This window comes from Diabrotica virgifera, chromosome 2 (assembly GCF_917563875.1).
Source record: "Diabrotica virgifera virgifera chromosome 2, PGI_DIABVI_V3a".
NCBI classification, from domain to species: Eukaryota; Metazoa; Arthropoda; class Insecta; order Coleoptera; family Chrysomelidae; genus Diabrotica; species Diabrotica virgifera.
Window position 1 is genome coordinate 17310761 of NC_065444.1, and position 27307 is coordinate 17338067.

At 32.4% G+C, this 27307-nt stretch overlaps 1 protein-coding gene across 1 annotated transcript in view; it reads right to left on the reverse strand.

Moving 5' to 3' along the window:
• LOC126880625 (mucin-5AC) overlaps positions 1-27307 on the reverse strand; it is a 148993-nt gene that overhangs the window by 18951 nt on the left and 102735 nt on the right. The window contains exons 6-13 of the mRNA XM_050644636.1: positions 26123-26361; positions 24753-25874; positions 24425-24698; positions 8191-8497; positions 8059-8129; positions 7779-8002; positions 6290-6420; positions 3770-3946 (exon numbers count right to left, since the gene is read on the reverse strand). Of these exons, the coding sequence (XP_050500593.1) occupies positions 3770-3946; positions 6290-6420; positions 7779-8002; positions 8059-8129; positions 8191-8497; positions 24425-24698; positions 24753-25874; positions 26123-26361 (2545 nt within the window). The remainder of the gene's footprint in view (positions 1-3769; positions 3947-6289; positions 6421-7778; positions 8003-8058; positions 8130-8190; positions 8498-24424; positions 24699-24752; positions 25875-26122; positions 26362-27307) is intronic.

Genomic DNA, 27307 nt, shown 5'->3' on the forward strand with positions numbered 1-27307 from the left:
AAATTCTTTTCAAAAAAAATTTTTCTTAACAAAATCGACAAATTGTTAACACGTTCATGCGTCATATTTGATGGGAAATTATTTTTAATTCTGGACATTTTCGAAAATGACCTTTCAGCGGGCACGTTGGCAACTGGGATGCACAAATAAATTAATGTGCAAAGCAATGTCAAAATTAGGGATAATATCTTTCAATCCACTTAGTGCAGTGACTGAAGGTTTTGACCTCCGATTTCGTGGAATCTCCATCGATTTTCATGAAAATTGGTGAGTAATTAGAGGATAGCTCAAGGAACAAAGGTGACATGATGCCAACTTGCGCTTTTACCGTGCTGGTGGATGCCACCCCTTCTCAGGGGTGAACAATTATTATTTTTTAAATAATACCATAAATCGATAGACAAATTCTAAGCAAAATTTGTTATATAAAGTTATTAATGTAAATCAATACTTTTTGAGTTATTAAAGATCAAAGATTTTATTTTTTCGTAAAAAAATTCATGTTTTAAAGCTGTTTTTCACGTACTCAAAACGTAACGTAACTCAAAAAATAAAAGCTTTTACAAAAAAGATATTATTACCCAAAATTAAAGGTAATAAAAATCTAAATACACTTCTCACTTAAAGAACTAAACTAATGGTAATTCAAAGTAAGTTATGGGTAATTGAATGTATATTTTTTTCGACGAGTACGCAAATCTAAGTATTCAAGCTTAAATAACGGGAAAACAATGCATTTTATAAAATATACCTGTAAAATATAATGATTTCAACAATTTTGACCGGTTTTGAATTCATATTGTTGAAAAAAAGATATGATTTAAAAAAATCAGAATTTTAAAAATGATCGTAATTTTAATTTTTTTTTATAAAAACTCCAAAAGTACTCAATATACGTAAAAAGTGATATATGTACAACTAAATTTTAGTTTTTCTTTATCAAATATTTTACCTTTTTACTATTTCTGTAGGGTAAAAAATATCCAAGATAGAAACGTTTAAAGCTTAAATTTTGCTGCGAGAACCATGTAACCGGGGCCATTCAACCTTTTATTTTTTAAAAAAGTAAGGGATTTAAAAGATTAAATTCAGCGTGAGCCATTAAAATTAACTTTAAAATGGTTTTAAGGCAAACCTGATATCGTAAAAATTAACGGAGTTATTAAAAAAAAACAATAGCTTTTTTGGAAAAGTTTTTAAAAGATAGATTTTGAAAAATATTTTGTGCATAAATTTTAATGCTATCAACTTGTTCGGGAGCTCATTTTATAGATATTTCTAAGTACTTTAACAAACGTTTAATAAGGTTATGTTATAAAACGCATCATTTTCTCGTTATTTAAGCTTAAATAGGTACCTACTTAGATTTGGGTACTCACCGAAAAAATATACATTCAATTACCTATTATAACTCACTTTTAGTTAAAATTTAAAGGTTTTTCCAGTGAGTTTATTTCATTTTTTATTAGCTTCAATTTTGGTAAAAATAACTTTTCGGTAAAATTTTACACTTTTTGAGTTATTTATGAAAAATCAGTTAAAAACATGCATTTTTCTCACGAAACATTAAAATCTTTGATGTTTAATAATTCAAAAAGTTTTGATTTATTTTAATAACTTTATGTAACAAATTTTGTTTAGAATTTATCCCTCTATCTAATTTTGGGATTATTTTTAATAAAATAATTTTCACCCCCGAGAAGGGGTGGCATTCACCCCCAGGGTAAAAGCGCAAGTTGACACATGTAACTTTTGTTCCTTGAGATATCCTCTAACCACTCACCAATTTTCACGCAAATCGATGGAGGTTCAACGAAATCGGAGGTAATAGCTCATATCCACATTCAGTGACTGCACTAACTCTTCGTATGTGAATTGGTGATTTTGTTGTGATATCCAAATGACCCTTTAAGTCAATGCATTCATGTATGAATGATGTATCTTGGTCTTCTTTATTTGGTATCAGATTTTTAGCTTTTTTAATAATTTCTTCTTTGCTTAATTTTGACAAATCTGTTAATAACACGAAAACGTTGATAAATAAGTCGATAAGATTCCAGACGTCTGTTCAGGTGTCTTATCAGAGTGTCGATTATAATATATAATGTGTGAATTTTCATCTCATCACTAGCTGAAAAGTCTAGTTCATCATCGGCCTCCTCGTCAAATTGAATTTTTCTTTTTCTCTTTCTTATTTCTTTATATGTTTTATTTGGGCACAATTTTTTGGCTTCCTTGCGGTAAAGTAATTTGAAAGAACTTCGTACTTTTTAATTACAGAACCCAGATTCATAATTTTTATATACAAATATTTTTTGTACAGTATTCTTGCCGCCCTCTCATAATGTGCCGCCCTAGGCAACTGCCTATATTGCCTAATGGATAAAGCTGCCCTGCCATAAAAGGGCTGCAAAACTTAATGAACAAAATAACGGAAACAAGTAGAACATATGGACTGGATATAAACACCAGCAAAACCAAATTAATGATCATTAGCAAGGAAAACATAACTGGAGCAGATCTGTATGTGAACCAAATGAGAATTGAACGTGTCTCACAATACAACTACTTGGTAACTATAACCAATGAGTCGTGGGACAATACCCAAGAGATTAGATGTCGCATCGGAAAGGCAAAAAGTGCATTCTTGACTATGAGCTCTGTGTTCAAGAGTCATGACTTCACTCTAGAAACAAAAATAAGGCTCTTTAAATGTTACGTGTACTCAGTGCTTCTATACGGAGTAGAAACGTGGACATTGAAGGCGAAAACTCTATCAAAACTTCAGGCTTTTGAGCTATGGTTGTACAAAAGGATCCTGAAGATACCATGGACAGACAAAGTCACCAATGAAGAAGTACTACGGAGGATGAACACAACCGCAGATTTGGTCAACATCGTGAAGGGTCTTAAGCTGGAGTACTTGGGACATATAGTGAGAAATCAAGGTAGATACGAGCTACTCCAATGCATTTTGCAAGGTAAAATTGAAGAAAAAGGGGCCAGGACGAAGAAGAATATTCTGGCTTGCTCACCTGAGAGCATGGTATAGAAAGACTTCAACACAACTATTCCGTATAGCAACCAACAAAATCATCATAGCCAGAATGAACGCCAACGTTCGGAACGGACCTGCACCCTAAGAAGAAGAAAAATTACAGGCTTAAAATAATGTTACTCTATTAACTTGTGTGTACTGTTACGTCACTCTCCCCTACATCAAAACGATCCGACAGTCTGCTGCCAAAACCAGTTATTCCCCTTGATAGCGGCTAGAATGGAAAAATCTAGAGATCTATGCGAGGAGCTAGGGCTAGCTCCGATGATTCCAGAACAAATGAAAACATAATAATATGGTCCTGAATAAACATATAATGAAATTACTTATTAAATGTAAAATTTGATAAAAAATTTTGGCTTGGTAAAAGGTATATTAGTTTAAAAAGCCCCTATAGGGCTACAAACATAGAAACAAAACGTTTTCGCTCTGTAACAAGAGCATCATCAGTGTTACAAGAACATGGTGAGCCAACCAAAAAATACAAAGGTCAAAGCCTTTCAAAAACAGACTAAAAGTCTTATATAGATGCCAAAATGGCAAAATCCAAAGGATGGATAAAACTCCTATGGCTACGGCCCTAGGGCAACATATGACTCCCACACGTGGTAAGTGGGTCAAAAGATAACATTAGGTCATTATGTTACAACAGGTGACAGTCACACTGTTTTTTATTCTTAATGTGAAAAACATCAATATTATAATGCTTACCTTTTTGGGAGGTTTTTGGTCATAACCTCTCTCGTTCCACACATCTTCCATGTTATAGAGATCTTCTGCTCCATAATTGTCGATGCCTCCCATATGGTTTTTATTGAGTTCGTTTAGCATACCTTCAGTTAAAGGTGTGGGAGCTTTCTTTTTGTTATTTTTCTGCCTGTTTACCAGCTGAAAAAATAATTTAATTAATGAAAATAACATTTTAATATATAATCTATTCTAAGTTCAAGAAAAGATAAAGGAGATAGAGAATAAAATGATATAAAGAAGATAGAAGATAAAGAAAATAGGAAGGAACAGATCGTGAAAACTATAGGTGATCCAAAAAGGAAGCGAAAGTAGCAAACTCTTCTTCTTCTTCTTCTTCTTCTTCTTCTTCTTCTTCTTCTTCTTCTTCTTCTTCTTCTTCTTCTTCTTCTTCTTCTTTTTCTTTTTCTTTTTCTTTTTCTTTTTCTTTTTATTCTTCTTCTTCTTCTTCTTCTTCTTCTTCTTCCTTCTTGTATGCAGGCTTTAAAGCCTGTTTCTTCTTTAATATTAGCCTCCTAAATTGTTTAAATTATCGCACCATCTTTTTCTTGGTCTGCCAATACTTCTTCGTCCATTTGGTGACTTATCTCGTGCTACTCGTACTATCCTATCCTCGGCCATTCTACTAATGTGTTCGTTCCACTCCTGTTTCCGTTTTGCCACCAATCCATTTATGTCTTCTACATTGCATGATCTTCTTATGTTTTCGCTTCTCTCCCTGTCCAACAGACTTTTCCCTGATATTCGTCGAAGTATTTTCATCTCTGTTGTTTCTAGTAGTCGTCTAGTTTTAGATGTGTCAGGTCTTGTCTCCGCCGTGTATGTCAATATAGATCTAATTGCTGCTTTATAGATTCTTGCTTTTGCGTCTTGTCTTAGGTGTTTGTTCTTCCAGAGTGTGTCATTAAGAGATCCTGCCGTTTTTCTTGCTTTTAAGCTTTGTTGCTGTACTTCCTCTTCAACACCTCCGTAACTGGTTATATCTATTCCCAGATATCTAAACCTTGCTTCCTGCTTTATTATTTTCCCATCAATTTCGATTTTACATCGTAGTGGGTATTTACATGTTGTCATATATTTGTTTTTTTTTTCTGCTGATATTGTCATATTGTATTTCTTAGCTGTTGTATTGATTATGTGTGTTAATCTTTGGAGATCGTCTTTGGAGATCGTAGCAATATCAACAATAGCAAAAGCTAAAACAGAAGTGTATACAAGACTATACGATCAACTTCATACAAGAGAAGATAAAACAAAGGTATATAAAATAAACAAGCATAGGTATAGTAAATACAGAAAAACAATTTCAATGTGTCTGAGACAAAAATATTAAAATACTAGTTCACGAAAAGGATATCAAAAGCGATACAAAAAGCTTTGTAAATTTATTAAATGAATAATTTGACAGAAAAAATATTCCTGGGGAAGTGTGGAGAGCATTAGGAGAAACAGGAACAAGTTTGCTAGCAGGTTTATTTAATAGAATTATGGAAGTTGGACAAATGCCAGACGAATGGAGAAGCAGTATATTAGAACGTGTTTACATAAATAAGGGAGATATACAACAACATACTAACTACAGGGCCATAAAATTACTTATGTCAGACCATGAAAATATGGGAACGGCTAATTGATAGAATGCATGAAGAAACCGAAATATCCGATAATCGGTGTGGATTTATGAAAGGGCGTTCAATATCAGATGCATTTTTTATTATAAGGGAAATTACAGTATAAGGAAAATATGGATTTTTCTTACATGTCTTAACTACTTATCCATAGATGAACAACAGAACTAAATAAATGTCTACTTAGTGTTTGATATAAATTTTATAAATACGAAATTTTAAAACAATATACTATTGTGAAATATTTTTAGGCTTTCGCTTTCCAGCAATATTCCCTATTGTAGGCTATTGAACCTGAAAAATAATTTTTTGAATATGGAGCGACCTCTTATAGATTTGAGAATAACTAGAACACGAACGTAAAATCAATAAATTTACCAGTTTGCCTTCAATTAGATATTTTGACTAGCTTTGGAAAAATACTATTCTTAGTACGGATTAAAGTTTAAGAGAAATTCATCTTTTTTGGCCTCGACTATTAGTCATTCAGCCAGCCATATCAATTTCGTAGTTATGACTTCATAGATTCAAACTAAAATTTTACTTGCAGCGACATCTAGTGGGGTTCAGGCCTAGATTAAAGATAAAGAAAGCTTTCTCTATGCAGGGATTCTCAAGAAAATCCCTGCATAGTGTGTGTGTGTTCACAAAGAGGGGATGGCAATTTATCTAATGCCATCCCCTCTTTGTGAACACACACACACTATGCAGGGATTTTCTTGAGAATGATTTTTAAAGGGCTGTTCCCGCAAGTAAGACATTGGTTTTATTTTATCTTTAATAAATTGGATTAAACGAAAAGAAGGCTTTAATTACTATTCCGTGATGTAGTTTTTATAAGGAAATACCAACTTACCACCGTAACTCCAAAGATGATGACGAAGAGAAGTGATGCCAATCCGATGACTATTACAGCAATAGCCCATTGTGGAAGAAGAACGTCATTTTCCGCATAGCCCACCGTAGGATATACTTGTTTTGGTAACACTACAAAGAAAAAAATTAAAACATTTTTATATAGATATCAGACAAGAAAAAAAGAAAATATTCATAAAAAAATATAATCCACTACATTTGTTGGTACTCTAATAATTATCTTGGAACAAGATAGCGAATGGCAAAGAAATATAAGTAAATATACTGTTTATTGACTTTGTAAAGGCCATAGGTAGTATAAATAGAGAGCAAATGTGGAATATTTTGAAACTATAAGGAATACGAATGAAATACGTCAACCTGACCAGATTATTCTAGAAGAGATACAGACTGGATATTGAGGTAGAAATGGTAAAGCATACAGCTATACAAAGCGGAGTTGAACAAGGATGTGTACTATCCCCGACACTTTGCACAACCAGTTGGAGGACTTGGAGTGAGTTCGCAGACGACATTTGTCTCCTAATCGCACATAGTAATTATATGCAGAAGATCGACAAAGTTTCAAAATACTACAATGTAAAGGGCCTTAAGATAAATACAGAAAAACAAAACTCTTAAAAAACAAAAAACAAGATACCAAAATTAAAATATAAATATGGAAGACCAAGAGAGGAAGTAGATTAATTTAGGTACATATCTGTGATTAATCATGAAAAAAGGCTGTAGGTAGTAGATCAGATTTGGAAAAAATAATAATGAAGGCACAACATGCACACAACTCCGTAAACAAAATTCGGAAACCACGCGATGTATCGGAATTAATCACAATCAAAATATTTCACATCTGCATTAAAAGAAATAACTACTAAAAAACTACAAACATCTATAAATAAATCGTCGAGAAAAATCCTAAAACTACACTGGCCTAAAAAAATAATAAAGCCAGATCTATGTAGAAGAACAACACAAGAGAAAATAATAGTCACGATTAAAAGAAGAAAATGGAAATGGATTGGACACACACTAAGGAAAGACCAAAATAATATTACCAGACAGGCATTCAAATACCAACCAGACAAAAGAAGAAGAAGAAGAAGAAGAGAGAAATACCGGATGATAGCTGGAGAAGAATTGTAACAAGATATCATGAAAGAATTGGCCTGAGATGAAGAGAGATCAAACAGAAAGCGAGAAATAGAATACGAAAAGACTTGTAGAGGAAATTTCGAAGACATAAAATAAAAGAGAACGCGCTAATCTAGACAGTCATCTTTCATTTTTGGCTAAGAAACGCAAAAGTGTCCAATACTCCATAATGACGGAAGGCAGTAAAGAGGTCTTCTTGAAATTTATTATTTAAAATTGTTGCTAACGACTTTATGTACTTTTCGTATAGATAGGTATATAAAAGTATGGACAAAATAATATTGTCCAATTGATTAAACAGTACAAATAAAGTTTTTTACCCAAAAAGTCCGTGTACGCTGGATCCACAACGAAATTTCCCAATGCCAGCTTCCCTTCTAGCTTGATAGACTCATTCAATGATTTTGCTTCCCTGTTGGATCCTCCAAGTGTTGAAAGCGCATCGTCCAATGACTCGTGGAAAAGCCTTTTGATCTCTTGAGTATTTACCCTTCTACCTAAATCGTTGAGTTCAACCAAGTAGTCGACTAAGACACTTCCTTCACTAAAAGCAAAAATATGGTTGATAATAGGTCTATGAAACCAAGTGGAGGTAGTTACCTAAATCCATCTATCCTGATTTTCTTATACCATCGATTCAGCAACGAAGAGGAACTGTACACATAATCCAACTAAAAGAAGATGAATATTATTAATTTGGATACTATTTATAGAAGAATATGAATTGTTTACCTGACTCTCAACTTCGTTAGCCAAAACCTGCCATTCTTTAGTATTTCTATCTAGATACTCCGGTACCCACTTGATTCCTCCGATCAATTTAATGGTACCAGCAAGATCACATTCGTTCGAGCAAACGCCAGGCGTGGTTGGCTTCTGAGTTGTTGTAGTTGTAGTGGTGGTTGTTGTCGTTGTTGATACAGTTGTTTCAACTGCACGAGTTGTGCTAGTAGCTGCAGCTTTAGCGGCCTCCAGAAGTTTTTCGATTGAAATTGGAGTAGTAGAGGGCGTTGGCCAGCCGGTGAATTCAGTTGTTGCTCTAAAAAGAATCATTTATTAGAATAATCTAGTGCATCTAATAATATCAGTATAAATTAGGATACACCACCTACAATAATGGATTGAATTATGGTCAACCACAGTATGATAAAGCAAGTGTACAAATAAAACATTAATGTTTTCTGGAATGCCGCGTTAACATGTGGTGTGAATGTTAGATCTTGATCCATTGTAACTCCTAGGTATTAGCTTCTTTTTGCGCCATTCGATCTGTGTATCTTTAACTGGGACTCAAAATTTGTATTAGAGAAATTCATGATGTCGGCCGAAATAAAAACTATCGGTTGAATTGCTATCGGTTCAAGGTCCCAAGCTATTACTAGCATAAGCAGATGACACTGATCTCGTTGGAGACTCCATTCTATCCATAAAAGACATTTTCAACAAGGTGGAAGGAGAAACGTGTGAAGTAGGCCTGAAGATTAAAGAAGAGAGAGGATAGAACAAAATGTGATGGTCAACACCTTCAATTTCGAAAGAGTACAACGTTTTAAGTATCTGGGGGCTGTAGTCACAGCTGACAACGATGTTACTGAAGAAATAAAAGACATAATCCAAACGGCAAATCGCTGTCTTTTCGCATTGGATACTGGATAAGCTTATAAAATCAAAAAATCTTAAAAGAAGTTCAAAAATTAAGATCTATAAATCCATCGTCAGACCTGTACTAACATATGGATGCGAAACGTCGACCATGACCAAAGCAAACGAAGAAAGTCTCAGACGTTCTGAACGAAAAATATTTAGAAAAATTTTCGGACCTCACCACCCGATCACCACAAACCATTATAGGATCAGAACCAATATCGAATTAAAAGCACTTTACAATGACGCCGATATTACCCAAGAAATTAAATCACACCGACTAAGATGGGCAGGCCACGTGCACAGACTTCATAACGATAGACTTGTGTAAGACTGGTATGGGAGGAGATTCCTACAGGCAAAAGACTACTCGTACTCAGAAAAATTAACATTCCATTTGACCCTAGGTTGATGGAAGACCGAACAGATTGGAAAAAAGTTGTACAGTCAGCTAAGACCCAGCGAGAGTTGTAGAGCTACGCGATGATGATGATGGGTCTATCTTATACTGTAAACTGTTCTTCTGGGTTACCTCTTCTCTTATTGAAGATAACCGCGTTGGTGTTTTCTGGATTCATTGATATTTTCCATTGGATACCCCATTCTTCTATCGTATCCAGTACCGTCTGTAGATTTCTTACACCTATATCCAGGTTCCTGTGATTGGCTGCGATTGCAGGGTTGTCTACGTAAAGGCTGATTATTATTCCGAGTGTTCTTGAAACAGATGCTCTATATATGCTATAAAGGAGGAGTGATACGACTGTCCTCTGTGGTACTTCAATATTCTGAATTCCGTGTTCAGATAGAACTGGTACTATCTGGATCCAGAACCTTCAGTCGCTTAGGTACGAGGAGATGAGTTTCGTCACGGCTCCTCCGTATCCACAATCTCTCACTTTGAATGTCAATCCTTTATGTTATACTCTGCCGAAGGCTTTTTTATCATCCAGAAAAGCTGCTTCTGTATATTGTTTTTCGTTGAATCCAGCTGCCATGTACTCTGTTTTCCTAGCGAAAAAAACGGTTTCTGTTTTTAGGAGCCTCTGTTTCATTAAAAAAAAATCAGATTATGCATATAGATTTTCACTTCGGAAAAAATCAAACAAGATAGAACTTTTTGTAATTTCATTAAGAAATAGGCCTTGGGCCCGCATATACAATTATTATTTATGACCACACCGTTGAAACTTTTTGTACTTGTTATTTGGGAGGAGTCGGACAAATTTTGAGCTTGGCGCATTATGGTAGTGGGGCGTTTGTCTGTCAAGCGGTGACGAAGTTGTCAATTTTATGCAAGAAAAAAATTTATTACCACATTGGTCATTCTATTTTAATCAATGGATTTTATCATATAAACAACGAAAACAATTTTGTCGGACAAAAATATTGGGGCATATGACGCGTCGGACACGCTAAATATGTCAAATTTATGAAAATAATAAATTTATTACCACATCGGTAATTTTAACGGTATCTATCATAAAACCTTTTTACAATAATGTGGTAACCTTGTCGGACAATTTTCACGGGGCATATGCGCAGTCGGACGCGCCGAAGATGTCAATTTCCTGAAAATTTTTTATTTATTACCACAGATGTCATTTTTATTTTGTACTGTTCTTTTACATGTGTAATGCATATTGGATCACTTGTCGGACAAAAATAATGGGGCGTTTTGGTACAATTAAAAGAAGAAGTAATTTTTATGCATACAGGGTGTTTGGTAAAGAATGGGCCATAGCTTAACCTCAGGTTCCTGAGGTTAAAATAGGCCGATTTAAGCTAACTTACCTTAGTACAAAGTTTATAATAGCCGAGATACAGGGTGTCAAAGTTAAACTTTTTTTTTATTTATTATTTAATATTTCCTGATAGGTATGAGATAACAACATGAAATTTTATATTTGGGGGTTTCTTGGGTCGAGAAATCTAAATTCCTTACCAAAAATTATGCATTGCCCAGAGGGCGCCACATATGCCTTTCAGCACTCATTTATTACGTTCAATTTTTTTTATCCCTCACTCTGTATAATTTTGACATTAAAATTTTTATTTTCCTATTAGTTTTACTTAAAAAAGGTATACTTCTTTCATCTTCCTAAACTCAACCGTTTTCGAGATAAACGCATTTTAAATATGCGATACACCATCATTTTTAGCATAATATCATTAAAGTTACACCCGAAAAATAACTTAAAATTTATGAAAATAATAAATTTATTACCACATGGATAATTTTAACGGTATCTACCATAAAACCTTTTTACAATAATGTGGTAACCTTGTCGGACAATTTTCACGGGGCATATGCGCAGTCGGACGCGCCGAAAATGTCAATTTCCTGAAATTTTTTTATTTATTACCACAGATGTTATTTTTATTTTGTACTGTTTTTTTACATGTGTAATGCATATTGGATCACTTGTCGGACAAAAATAATGGGGCGTTTTGGTACAATTTAAAAAAAATTAATTTTTATACATTTTTGACTTCATATTAAATTACGTATTTTTCGGCTCATATTACCCGTATGCGCGCCAATGGTGAATATTAAATTCTTAGCTGTAGTTAAAAAATGTGCAATAACTACCTCTTAAAACCCACCAAATTTCATTTGCATATCTCAACTGGTTTTAAAGCAATAAATAAATCGTCAGTTTGTCAGAAAAACTTCAACACCCCCTATCTCGGAAACGATGCATTTGTGGACATACGTTTTTCTCGTAAAGCAAACTGACTTTATTTTGTCATGCACAATTACTCCTTAAAGTTTGCCATTTAAAAACACACTTTGTCTATGAAAAACATGGCTAGTTATTAAAGTCCTTAACTTTTTTATTATCCAACATAAACGAATGAATGAAAAAACTGAATGTTGAGAAGGAATGAGGCTATAGTTAGGTTTTAATTTTAGTATTTTATAGATGCTAGAATATTCCACGGGGTGATGCGAACTTTGAGAAAAAACATTTTTCCCTTTTTAAATAGAAATTGAATAAAATTTCTGAGATCGGTAACTTTTGAATGGTATATACAATTTTCAAAATTACAATGGGATAAAACAGGGAGATTCCCTGAGTCCTCTGTTGTTCAACCTGATCATGGACGAAATAATAAAAAAAGTAAGAACAAAAAAAGAATACCAAATGGGAGAAAAACCACTTAAAATAATCTGCTATGCAGACGACGCAATACTAATCTCTCAAAGTGAAGATGATTTACAACGTATGCTGCACGAATTTAATATAACCGCTAGAAAATTTAACATGTAAATTTCCCTAAAAAAGACTAAATGCATGGTTATAACAGCAGATCTAATAAGGTGTAAATTAGAGCTGGAGGGTCAAATAATAGAACAAGTCATGGAGTTTAAATATCTAGGCATCACACTATGCAGCTACGGAAAGCTCGAAACAAAAGTGGAAGATCAGGTGAATAAAGCAAACAGAGCCGCAGGTTGCCTGAATGAAACAATATAGAGAAATAAAAACATCAGAAAAGAAGTGAAAGGCAGAATTTACAAAAGAGTCATCAGACCAATAATGACATACGCGGCAGAAACACAACCTGATACAGAAAGGACAAAAAGAATGCTATAGAAACAGCAGAGATGAAAACATTGCGAAAAATCGATGGTAAGACGCTGTGGGATAGAGCTAGAAGTGCAGATATATGAAGGAGATGCAAGGTGGACAACATTAATAACTGGGTGAAACAGAGGTGTAACCAGGATGATCCTAAGGGGGAGTTACGTCTACTTGAAGGTCTCTGGGGGTATGGAATAATAATTGTGTTAAGCGTATAGAGCTCAAAGTACATCCAAAAGGGGGGTTATAACCCCCAAAACCACCCCCTGGTTACGCCTATGGGGTGAAAAGCAGAAGAGTAGAATGGAACGACCACATAAGCCGAATGACAACAAATAGAGTAGTAAGGACGGTCAGAGAAGGTTCCCCAATAGGAAGACGATCAGTGGGAAGACCACGAAAAAGGTGGAATGACAACTTACTGGAGGCACATTGAAAAACAGACAGAGTAATGTCTATATAAAAGTAAGAAGAAGAAGAAGAAGAAGAAGAAGAAGAGAAGAATTTTCAAAATTAACCATGCTTTGGAAAGGTAATGTTCAGTAATATTTTTGGGGACGAGAACGAAAAACAGACACTAAATGGGACGTAAAATCCACACCCTTGGACCAAAATGGATGGTTGACATATATCTCTTTTCCTATATTTTAAGATTGGATTTGGCCCAATTTTTTCAATTCAGTCACATTTAGAAAATCGAAAATTTCTTGTATAATATAGTGTCGCATGTACGGGAACAGCCGTTCTCTGGGATATAAAAAAATAATAAGCATCAAGGAGACCAAAGCGAACTATAAACAATTTTTCTCGGTTAGATCTACATAGATCAAACTGAAAATTTGTAGAAATACACCTTATAATATTTATAAGGACGTAACGTAGAGAACATTCCTTCTTCTTCTTCTTTCTCATAATCCTTAGTGCCCTTCAGGGCGTCGGATGTCGGGTTCTGCCTTGTAGAGAACATTCTAAAATTTTAAAAAAAATTTCCGAAATTTTCCCTCTTGTCGGAAAATCTTTTTGGAAAATTTTGTGTACAATTCTTTGTCATGCCCTTTTAAGTGTAGTACTTAGCGTGTGTACCAATTTTTAGCTAAATCGATTCAAAAGTAACCGAGAAACACTGTTTTAAATTTTTTTTTTGATAATACCTCTTCGTCGATAGCCTAAAAGAATTAAGATTTCTGTTAGTTTGCCCCAACATTTTTGTCAGACAACTATATTTTTTGTTTAAGAATATAATTACTTGTAACCTACTACTTTTGTCGGAAAAATGGTTGTAAAGATAAGGGATGCACGAACCCAGCATAATTTGAAAGTATACTTTACTAATAAAAATACATTTTTTGTCCGACTGTCGAGTTGCCCCAATATTTTTGTCCGACACTTTGATTTGTTGATTAAGAATATAATTACTTATAACCTACTAATGTTGTCGGAAAAGTGGTTTTAAAGGTAAGGGTTGCACGAACCCAGTAAGGTTTAAAAGACAGTTTATTAATAAAAATTAAATTTTTTGTCCGACTTTGGATTTGACCCAATATTTTTGTCGGACACGATTTTTTGATTTGGAATATAACTACTTATAACTTGATACTTGTGTCGGAAATTTTTTTTATTTCGACAAAAAAAAACTACAGAACGATGTTTGTCGTTGTTCAAGGAGTATGTACACAAATTATCAGATCACAATTTTTCTAAAATTTTCCCTCTTGTCGGAAAATTTTTTAAGATAATTTTGGGTTCCGATCTACGTCATACCCTTTTAAATGCTTTACTTAGTGTGTGTACCAATTTTCAGCTAAATCGATTCAAATGTAACCGAGAAACACTGTTTTAAAATTTTTTTTTGATAATACCTCCTCGTCGATAGCCTAAAAGAATTAAGTTTTCTGTTCGTTTGCCCCAACATTTTTGTCAGACAATTATATTTTTTGTTTAAGAATATAATTACTTGTAACCTACTACTTTTGTCTGAAATATGGTTGTAAAGATAAGGGATGCACGAACCCAGCATAATTTGAAAGTATATTTTACTAATAAAAATAAATTTTTTGTCCGACTGTCGAGTTGCCCCAATATTTTTGTCCGACACTTCGATTTTTTTATTAAGAATATAATTACTTATAACCTACTAATGTTGTCGGAAAAATGGTTTTAAAGGTAAGGGTTGCACGAACCCAATAAGGTTTAAAAGACAGTTTATTAATAAAAATTAAATTTTTTGTCCGACTTTGGATTTGACCCAATATTTTTGTCGGACACTTAGATTTTTTGATTTGCAATATAACTACTTATAACCTGATACTTGTGTCGGAAATTTTTTTTTATTTCGAGAAAAAAAACTACAGAACGATGTTTGTCGTTGTTCAAGGAGTATGTACACAAATTATCAGATCACAATTTTCCTAAAATTTTCCCTCTTGTCGGAAAATTTTTTAAGAAAATTTTGGGTTCCGATCTACGTCATACCCTTTTAAATGCTTTACTTAGTGTGTGTATAAATTTTCAGCTAAATCGATCAAAAGTAACCGAGAAACACTGTTTTAAATTTTTTTTTTTTTTTATAATACCTCCTCGTCGATAGCCTAAAAGAATTAAGTTTTCTGTTCGTTTGCCCCAACATTTTTGTCAGACAATTACATTTTTTGTTTAAGAATATAATTACTTGTAACCTACTACTTTTGTCGGAAAAATGATTGTAAAGATAAGGGATGCACGAACCCAGCATAATTTGAAAGCATACTTTACTAATAAAAATAAATTTTTTGTCCGACTGTCGAGTTGCCCCAATATTTTTGTCCGACACTTTGATTTTTTGATTAAGAATATATTTAATTATAACCTACTAATGTTGTCGGAAAAATGGTTTTAAAGGTAAGGGTTGCACGAGCCCAGTAAGGTTTAAAAGACAGTTTATTAATAAAAATTAAATTTTTTGTCCGACTTTGGATTTGACCCAATATTTTTGTCGGACACTTAGATTTTTTGATTTGGAATATAACTACTTATAACCTGATACTTGTGTCGGAATTTTTTTTTATTTCGAGAAAAAAAAACTACAGAACGATGTTTGTCGTTGTTCAAGGAGTATGTACACAAATTATCAGATCACAATTTTTCTAAAATTTTCCCTCTTGTCGGAAAATTTTTTAAGAAAATTTTGGGTTCCGATCGACGTCATACCCTTTTAAATGCTTTACTTAGTGTGTGTACCAATTTTCAGCTAAATCGATCAAAAGTAACCGAGAAACACTGTTTTAAAATTTTTTTTTTGATAATACCTCCTCGTCGATAGCCTAAAAGAATTAAGTTTTCTGTTCGTTTGCCCCAACATTTTTGTCAGACAATTATATTTTTTGTTTAAGAATATAATTACTTGTAACCTACTACTTTTGTCGGAAAAATGATTGTAAAAATAAGGGATGCACGAACCCAGCATAATTTGAAAGTATACTTTACTAATAAAAATAAATTTTTTGTCCGACTGTCGAGTTGCCCCAATATTTTTGTCCGACACTTTGATTTTTTGATTAAGAATATAATTACTTATAACCTACTAATGTTGTCGGAAAAATGGTTTTAAAGGTAAGGGTTGCACGAGCCCAGTAAGGTTTAAAAGACAGTTTATTAATAAAAATTAAATTTTTTGTCCGACTTTGGATTTGACCCAATATTTTTGTCGGACACTTAGATTTTTTGATTTGGAATATAACTACTTATAACCTGATACTTGTGTCGGAATTTTTTTTTATTTCGAGAAAAAAAAAACTACAGAACGATGTTTGTCGTTGTTCAAGGAGTATGTACACAAATTATCAGATCACAATTTTTCTAAAATTTTCCCTCTTGTCGGAAAATTTTTAAGAAAATTTTGGGTTCCGATCTACGTCATACCCTTTTAAATGCTTTACTTAGTGTGTGTAATAATTTTCAGCTAAATCGATTCAAAAGTAACCGAGAAACACTGTTTTAAAATTTTTTTTTGATAATACCTCCTCGTCGATAGCCTAAAAGAATTAAGTTTTCTGTTCGTTTGCCCCAACATTTTTGTCAGACAATTATATTTTTTGTTTAAGAATATAATTACTTGTAACCTACTACTTTTGTCGGAAAAATGGTTGTAAAGATAAGGGATGCACGAACCCAGCATAATTTGAAAGTATACTTTACTAATAAAAATAAATTTTTTGTCCGACTGTCGAGTTGCCCCAATATTTTTGTCCGAGACTTTGATTTTTTGATTAAGAATATAATTACTTATAACCTACTAATGTTGTCGGAAAAATGGTTTTAAAGGTAAGGGTTGCACGAACCCAGTAAAGTTTAAAAGACAGTTTATTAATAAAAATTAAATTTTTTGTCCGACTTTGGATTTGACTTAATATTTTTGTCGGACACTTAGATTTTTTGATTTGGAATATAACTACTTATAACCTGACACTTGTGTCGGAAATTTTTTTTATTTCGAGAAAAAAAACTACAGAACGATGTTTGTTGTTCAAGGAGTATGTACACAAATTATCAGATCACAATTTTTCTAAAATTTTCCCTCTTGTCGGAAAATTTTTTAAGAAAATTTTGGGTTCCGATCTACGTCATACCCTTTTAAATGCTTTACTTAGTGTGTGTACCAATTTTCAGCTAAATCGATTCAAAAGTAACCGAGAAACACTGTTTTAAAATTTTTTTTTTGATAATACCTCCTCGTCGATAGCCTAAAAGAATTAAGTTTTCTGTTCGTTTGCCCCAACATTTTTGTCAGACAATTATATTTTTTGTTTAAGAATATAATTACTTGTAACCTACTACTTTTGTCGGAAAAATGGTTGTAAAGATAAGGGATGCACGAAGCCAGCATAATTTGAAAGTATACTTTACTAATAAAAATAAATTTTTTGTCCGACTGTCGAGTTGCCCCAATGTTTTTGTCCGACACTTTGATTTTTTGATTAAGAATATAATTACTTATATCCTACTAATGTTGTCGGAAAAATGGTTTTAAAGGTAAGGGTTGCACGAACCCAGTGGGGTTAAAAGACAGTTTATTAATAAAAATTAAATTTTTTGTCCGACTTTGGATTTGACCCAATATTTTTGTCGGACACTTAGATTTTTTGATTTGGAATATCACTACTTATAACCTGATACTTGTGTCGGAATTTTTTTTTTATTTCGAGAAAAAAAAACTACAGAACGATGTTTGTAGTTGTTCAAGGAGTATGTACACAAATTATCAGATCACAATTTTTCTAAAATTTTCCCTCTTGTCGGAAAATTTTTTAAGAAAATTTTGGGTTCCGATCTACGTCATACCCTTTTAAATGCTTTACTTAGCGTGTGTACCAATTTTCAGCTAAATCGATTCAAAAGTAACCGAGAAACACTGTTTTAAAATTTTTTTTTGATAATACCTCCTCGTCGATAGCCTAAAAGAATTAAGTTTTGTGTTAGTTTGCCCCAACATTTTTGTCAGACAACTATATTTTTTGTTTAAGAATATAATTACTTGTAACCTACTACTTTTGTCGGAAAAATGGTTGTAAAGATAAGGGATGCACGAACCCAGCATAATTTGAAAGTATACTTTACTAATAAAAATACATTTTTTGTCCGACTGTCGAGTTGCCCCAATATTTTTGTCCGACACTTTGATTTTTTGATTAAGAATATAATTACTTATAACCTACTAATGTTGTCGGAAAAATGGTTTTAAAGGTAAGGGTTGCACGAGCCCAGTAAGGTTTAAAAGACAGTTTATTAATAAAAATTAAATTTTTTGTCCGACTTTGGATTTGACCCAATATTTTTGTCGGACACTTAGATTTTTTGATTTGGAATATAACTACTTATAACCTGATACTTGTGTCGGAATTTTTTTTTATTTCGAGAAAAAAAAAACTACAGAACGATGTTTGTCGTTGTTCAAGGAGTATGTACACAAATTATCAGATCACAATTTTTCTAAAATTTTCCCTCTTGTCGGAAAATTTTTAAGAAAATTTTGGGTTCCGATCTACGTCATACCCTTTTAAATGCTTTACTTAGTGTGTGTAATAATTTTCAGCTAAATCGATTCAAAAGTAACCGAGAAACACTGTTTTAAAATTTTTTTTTGATAATACCTCCTCGTCGATAGCCTAAAAGAATTAAGTTTTCTGTTCGTTTGCCCCAACATTTTTGTCAGACAATTATATTTTTTGTTTAAGAATATAATTACTTGTAACCTACTACTTTTGTCGGAAAAATGGTTGTAAAGATAAGGGATGCACGAACCCAGCATAATTTGAAAGTATACTTTACTAATAAAAATAAATTTTTTGTCCGACTGTCGAGTTGCCCCAATATTTTTGTCCGAGACTTTGATTTTTTGATTAAGAATATAATTACTTATAACCTACTAATGTTGTCGGAAAAATGGTTTTAAAGGTAAGGGTTGCACGAACCCAGTAAAGTTTAAAAGACAGTTTATTAATAAAAATTAAATTTTTTGTCCGACTTTGGATTTGACTTAATATTTTTGTCGGACACTTAGATTTTTTGATTTGGAATATAACTACTTATAACCTGACACTTGTGTCGGAAATTTTTTTTATTTCGAGAAAAAAAACTACAGAACGATGTTTGTTGTTCAAGGAGTATGTACACAAATTATCAGATCACAATTTTTCTAAAATTTTCCCTCTTGTCGGAAAATTTTTTAAGAAAATTTTGGGTTCCGATCTACGTCATACCCTTTTAAATGCTTTACTTAGTGTGTGTACCAATTTTCAGCTAAATCGATTCAAAAGTAACCGAGAAACACTGTTTTAAAATTTTTTTTTTGATAATACCTCCTCGTCGATAGCCTAAAAGAATTAAGTTTTCTGTTCGTTTGCCCCAACATTTTTGTCAGACAATTATATTTTTTGTTTAAGAATATAATTACTTGTAACCTACTACTTTTGTCGGAAAAATGGTTGTAAAGATAAGGGATGCACGAAGCCAGCATAATTTGAAAGTATACTTTACTAATAAAAATAAATTTTTTGTCCGACTGTCGAGTTGCCCCAATGTTTTTGTCCGACACTTTGATTTTTTGATTAAGAATATAATTACTTATATCCTACTAATGTTGTCGGAAAAATGGTTTTAAAGGTAAGGGTTGCACGAACCCAGTGGGGTTAAAAGACAGTTTATTAATAAAAATTAAATTTTTTGTCCGACTTTGGATTTGACCCAATATTTTTGTCGGACACTTAGATTTTTTGATTTGGAATATCACTACTTATAACCTGATACTTGTGTCGGAATTTTTTTTTTATTTCGAGAAAAAAAAACTACAGAACGATGTTTGTAGTTGTTCAAGGAGTATGTACACAAATTATCAGATCACAATTTTTCTAAAATTTTCCCTCTTGTCGGAAAATTTTTTAAGAAAATTTTGGGTTCCGATCTACGTCATACCCTTTTAAATGCTTTACTTAGCGTGTGTACCAATTTTCAGCTAAATCGATTCAAAAGTAACCGAGAAACACTGTTTTAAAATTTTTTTTTGATAATACCTCCTCGTCGATAGCCTAAAAGAATTAAGTTTTGTGTTAGTTTGCCCCAACATTTTTGTCAGACAACTATATTTTTTGTTTAAGAATATAATTACTTGTAACCTACTACTTTTGTCGGAAAAATGGTTGTAAAGATAAGGGATGCACGAACCCAGCATAATTTGAAAGTATACTTTACTAATAAAAATACATTTTTTGTCCGACTGTCGAGTTGCCCCAATATTTTTGTCCGACACTTTGATTTTTTTATTAAGAATATAATTACTTATAACCTACTAATGTTGTCGGAAAAATGGTTTTAAAGGTAAGGGTTGCACGAACCCAGTAAGGTTTAAAAGACAGTTTAATAATAAAAATTAAATTTTTTGTCCGACTTTGGATTTGACCCAATATTTTTGTCGGGCACTTAGGTTTTTTAATTTGGAATATAACTACTTATAACCTGATACTTGTGTCGGAATTTTATTTTTATTTCGTGAAAAAAAACTACAGAACGATGTTTGTCGTTGTTCAAGGAGTATGTACGCAAATATCAGATCACAATTTTTCTAAAATTTTCCCTCTTGTCCGAAATCTTTTTGGGAAAATTTTGGGTACAGCTCTACGTCATGCCCTTTTAAATGTTTTACTTAGTGTGTGTACCAATTTTCAGCTAAATCGATTCAAAAATAACCGAAAAAATCTGTTTTAAAATATTTTTGGATAATACCTCCTCGTCCATAGCCTAAAAGAATTAAGTTTCCTGTTCGTTTGCCCCAAAATTTTTGTCAGACAATTACATTTTTTGTTTAAGAGTATAATTACTTGTATCCTACTACTTTTGTCGGAAAAATGGTTGTAAAGATAAGGGATGCACGAACCCAGAATAGTTTAAAAGTATAGTTTATTAATAAAAATTAAATTTTTTATCCGACTTTGGATGTGCCCCACTATTTATGTCGGGCACTTAGATTTTTTGATTTGAAATATAACTACTTATAACCTGATACATTATGTGCTGAAAATTTTTTTTAATTCGAGAAAAAAAAATACAGAACGGTGTTTGTCGTTGTTCAAGGAGTGTGTACACAAATTATCAGATCACAATTTTTCTAAAATTTTCCCTCTTGTCGGAAAATTTTTTAAGAAAATTTTGGGTTCCGATCTGCTTCATACACTTTTAAATGCTTTACTTAGTGTGTGTACCAATTTTCAGCTAAATCGATTCAAAAGTAACCGAGAAACACTGTTTTAAATTTTTTTTTTGATAATACCTCCTCGTCGATAGCCTAAAAGAATTAAGTTTTCTGTTCGTTTGCCCCAACATTTTTGTCAGACAATTACATTTTTTGTTTAAGAATATAATTACTTGTAACCTACTACTTTTGTCGGAAAAATGGTTGTAAAGATAAGGGATGCACGAACCCAGCATAATTTGAAAGTATACTTTACTAATAAAAATTAAATTTTTTGTCCGACTGTCGAGTTGCCCCAATATTTTTGTCCGACGCTTTGATTTTTTGATTAGGAATATAATTACTTATAACCTACTAATGTTGTCGGAAAAATGGTTGTAAATAAAAAAATTTCAGGAAATTGACATCTTCGGCGCGTCCGACTGCGCATATGCCCCGTGAAAATTGTCCGACAAGGTTACCACATTATTGTAAAAAGGTTTTATGATAGATACCGTTAAAATTATCGATGTGGTAATAAATTTATTATTTTCATAAATTTGACATATTTAGCGTGTCCGACGCGTCATATGCCCCAATATTTTTGTCCGACAAAATTGTTTTCGTTGTTTATATGATAAAATCCATTGATTAAAATAGAATGACCAATGTGGTAATAAATTTTTTTCTTGCATAAAATTGACAACTTCGTCACCGCTTGACAGACAAACGCCCCACTACCATAATGCGCCAAGCTCAAAATTTGTCCGACTCCATCCAAATAACAAGTACAAAAAGTTTCAACGGTGTGGTCATAAATAATAATTGTATATGCGGGCCCAAGGCCTAAAATGTTTAATAAACAACATATCAAAAAGTTCTACTCGAGAAGTGGGTGCTTTATTTTTTATTAAACAAATGAAGTACGAAGTTAGATGTTTTTGTTAAATAACTCAGAAAATATAAATTTTAGAAAAATACTGACTTGACCATTGAAAAATTCAGAAAATTTTACAAAAAAAACTTATACAAAGAATTTTCTAAAATTAAATCTGCATCTTCTATAATTTTTTATTTATAACGCTAAAGTCACCCTTCTCACAAACATTGGCGCACTGTAAACTAACGTACGGCGAAGTGCACGGTTGAGTTATTTTAATGTAATTCTTTAACTAATGGATCAAATGAAATTTTACAAATTGAACATGATAGAAGAATGATTAAGCTATCTTATGGTTATAATAGAAATAAATAAAATGTATGGGCATAAGTACGCTGTGGGTGGAAAGTGAGCCTTACATGAATTTTGTTTAAAAATGATTTAAAAATGTGTAACTAATACAATTTTTCTTATAAAACTCTCAATTTTGCACAACTTACCATTCAAGCATCTTACTAAATGACGTTTCATTCAAAAAAAAAAAAAAAAAATCTCAAAAATTTAATTTAAATGATATGACGTCTCAAAAAATGTAATTTTTGAAATCTTGGTAGTTTTATAGAATTACCACCACTTTAAGACGGTATTACTCAAGTTTGAACAGATCTATTACAGTTTTATAAGTGCTTTTTTAAAGCTTAGGATGTAATCTTTAAAATGAACTGAATTATTTTACTTTAGAAATGAAATAAACTATTTCTTTTTAAGAAAATTAAGAAAGATAACAAAAATGTAATACAAAAACCGAAAATTACCAGCTAAAAAATGTTTATACAAAGTGATCAAAACTTTTTTCTGTAAAACTTGCCTAAAATACATTTAATAATAAGCTTCAACAATAATAAATGTCCAGCTAAAATTTTTTTTTTAGCTCTTATACAGTATGTCTGCGTAACTTGGAACCTGTTGATAACTTTTTTATTATCAGTTTTACGAAAAAAAGTTATTCCTTATAAAATACTCTGCATCGTATATAATCTAAGATGCAATCATCAAATATCAAATTTAATTAATGTTATACGAGGCATGTCAAAAAATATGAATTTCACTCAAGAGTAAAGTCCCTTTACGTTTTACAATATCGAAAATTGTTATTAAGAAAAGTTGTTTGGAATTAAAAATTTGTTTTAATGTTCAATTAAATCCTTCTAATTAAAATATTGTGAATAATAAAGCCACTTAACTCTTAAGAAAAATTCATATTTTTTACATACCTCGTATAAAATTAAAAAAGTTTGATATCTGATTGTTCTATCTTATATTTTAGACCAGGGAGAGCATTTTATGAAGAATAACTTTTTTTCGTAAAAGTGATAATAAAATAGTTATCATAATTGTAATAAAATGATGAGTATTGGTAATTTGAGAAAAAATTGAAAATTGTTTTTTGATCAGAATGATGTAATTGTATGCTAAGACATAGTTTCTAATTTCAAACAACTTTTCATAATAGCATTTTTTGATGTTCTGGAATATAAAGGTACATTACTCTTTAACGAAATTCATATTTTTGACATAACTCGTATAAAATTGATAAAATTTGATATCTGATGGTTGAGTTTTAGATTTTTGACTATCCAGAACATTTTATTAAGAATAACTTTTTCTCGTAAAATTGATAATAAAAAAGTTTTCAATGTGGTTCCTAGCTACACAGACACACTGTATGTATAAGAGCTTCTGTATAAGAATTTTCAAATTGCAATGCCATATTCGGATTCAGCATAATCAAAAACAAAATAGAAACATATTTGATTAAAGTAAAATGATGAATTTAATGATATTTTTAAAATTATTTATACAAAACAATTGTTATTGTTTAAACAATTAATAAACAATGAGCGGCCAAATCTACGAGTAGACCTTTTTACTTTAACATGTATATAAACTAACAGAAAAAGTTTTAGAAAAATATAAGCTTGTTTGAATTTTTCCGAAAAAATGCATGTTTTCGTTCTAATTGCACTCCCCTAATAACTGGAAAAATAAATTGATCTGGTAAATCGTTCTCCATAACAGCTACAGAATACTAAATTATTAGAGATGATGAAGAATATGTATCTAAGTACTGCTATATCATATTTTATGTATTACCTTGAAGGCCATCCCTTATGGATGGTAGGAGGAGTATTTCTAGGAGCTTCCTCATGCACTGGTTTGTGAGTGGTCCTACTTGAAGACCTCCTTGTTCCTCCACCAGGCCTCGAAGGAAACACAACTTTTACACCACCTGTTTTGGGCTTGGTTTCACTTGTAGAGCTAACAGGAATGTGTGTGCTGGATGAAACGGTATGATTTTGTAAAGAATCTTTGTATCCAGGCGGTAAAAGTGCCGATATGTCCACTTTAAAGGCGTTAAGATCTGCAACTAAATAGATTATGTTTTTAATTTTACTCGTTTATGTTATTAATAGTATGTTACCTTTAATAGAAACAGCTTCTTCTGGACTTTGGGTGGATGTTCGTGGTAACTTATATCCAGGAGGCAAAAATTTGGCAACATCATCAGCTTTGGTGTTTTTAAATACACTACTTTCAGTAGAAGATTTGTATTTTGGTACCTTATAACCAGGAGGTAAAAATTTGGCTACATCATCAGATTTTGTGTTTTTGAAAATGCTGCTACTCTCAGTGGTTCTTTCTTCAGATTTAGGTAATTTAAACCCGGGAGGCAAGAACTTGGAGATGTCATCAGCTTTAGTGTTCTTAAAGATACTGCTGCTTTCAGTAGTTCTATCTTCAGATTTAGGTAATTTAAATCCTGGGGGTAAGAACTTGGAGATATCGTCAGCTTTTGTGTTCTTAAATATACTGCTACTTTCAGTAGTTTTTTCTTCAGATTTTGGTAATTTATATCCTGGAGGTAAAAACTTGGAGATATCATCAGCTTTGGTATTTTTAAATACGCTACTGCTTTCAGTTGTTCTCTCTTCAGCTTTAGGAAGCTTGTATCCAGGAGGTAAAAATTTGGATATATCATCGACTCTTGTATTTTTGAAAATACTCTCTTCCGTTGTTGAGGAACCTTCAGTTTTCGGAAGCTTGTATCCTGGAGGTAAAAATTTGGAAAGGTCATCTGCTTTCGTATTCTTGAAAATACCGTGCTCAGTTGTCTTTTCAGTCTCGTTAGATTTGGCTGTTGTAGTAGTAGTTGCTACAGTGCTTGATTCAGTCTTATTAACAATTTTTTTATCTTCTACTTTAACTGGTTTTACCCTACTTAAAATTTCTTCTAATAATTTCGAGCTTCTTTCATCACTGGCGTTTAACTTGTATCCAGGGGGTAAAAATGAAGTAAGATCATCAACCTTTCGTGGTTGATCACCTTGTGGTTGGTTGGGATCAAATGGTTTCTTCGTCCTTAAACCTGGTCGTGGACGAGGCTTTCTTGTTGTAGTTCTTCGATTACTTGGCGAGTACTTCCTGATATTTACTTGCGGGTAGGGAAGTTTTGGAGTAGTTGTTGTAATTTCTTCCATTGAGGATATTTCCATCTTTTCTGGAGAATGCTCTTTGATGACTGCTATGTTATTGCCCAATCCTCCTAAAAAGCAAAATTGATTAGCGGTTTATCTACTACTGTAGTTTATTTACTATTATATTGTAAAGACAGACAATATTATTCGTAAATCATTCTCGTTTATAGCCATCAAAGTAGATGGCACTTGTGTAGCTAACCACTTGAAGTGGGAAATAGACACATATGGGACACACTCTCTGACAGTTCCGTGTATGAGTTTGTATCAGCCCGAGTGTCTGAAGACGTAGGGATACAAATAAGATTTAAATTACCTGTTAAAAGTCCACTGGATAGATCGGATTGGACTCGATCCAATTTATCGTTCAGACTTTCCGTGGAGGTGCGTAATTTAGGAGTAGTAACCACTGTCGTTTCTTCTGTAGTAGTTTCGTCATAATCCTCCTCAAATTCAGTTTTTGGTACTGTGTGATGTTGGCTCAATTCTTCGTTGGAGTGCTCATTTAGAAGTTTAACTCTTACATCTTGCTCTACTATCGAAGATGGAAGATATCTACAAAATTGAAACGTATAAATCAAAGCTTGTAACTGGTTGGTATTAAATTATTTAAAGAAATTAATTTTAATTCTTAATCCTATTGATTTTTTTAAAGATAATTGTAATATTAGATTTGTAAATTATTTTATGATCTTTCTCTTTATGTGCCTATCCGTGACGAATGTTGGCGGTCATCATGGCAATATTTATCTTATCTGTAGCAGTGCTAAAAAGTTGCACAGATGTTGTGTTAAACCAGGTTCTGAGGATCGTAAACCAGGATGTTTTTCTTCTTCCTGGACCACGTTTTCCAAATATTCTCCCTGCAAGATGGCTTGTAGGAGGGCATATCTGGATTCATTCACATCACGTGTCCGAAATATTGTAACTTTCTAGATTTACTGGTGGCCCATACCTCTCGGTTCTTCTTCATTCTTCATTTATGATTCGATCAGTGTACGGGATTTTAAGTATTCTCCGATATAGCCACATCTCAAATGCTTCTAATTTTCTGTACATATCGACTGGTTTTTGACAAAACATCGTAAGCATCAATTTTCCAAAAATGGGATTTTACTCAGTGTTATCTTAAATGTGTTAGAACTTAGTGCAAATTTTATTTCGCTAGAAAAATTTAAAACGAAAATAATGGTAGTTTTGATAAAACCTCCTATTCAGTAGATGCGGTAAGTTTTTAATACTTGTTTTTATGGTTTATTGTCTTTTTAATAGAATTTTAAGTCTAATTTACTAATTTGGTAATGACATAACCTATGTTTTTTAGTTGTTCTTGTGCAAATATCATAAATATTATATTTGCAACAAAAATATATCAACTTGTAGTAAGTTCACTGAAACCTGAAACAAATGTAGGGGAGTCAATATAGAAGTAATATTGAAACATAGTTCTTAATTCCAAACAACTTTTTTTATTAACAATTTTCGATATTGTGAAATATAA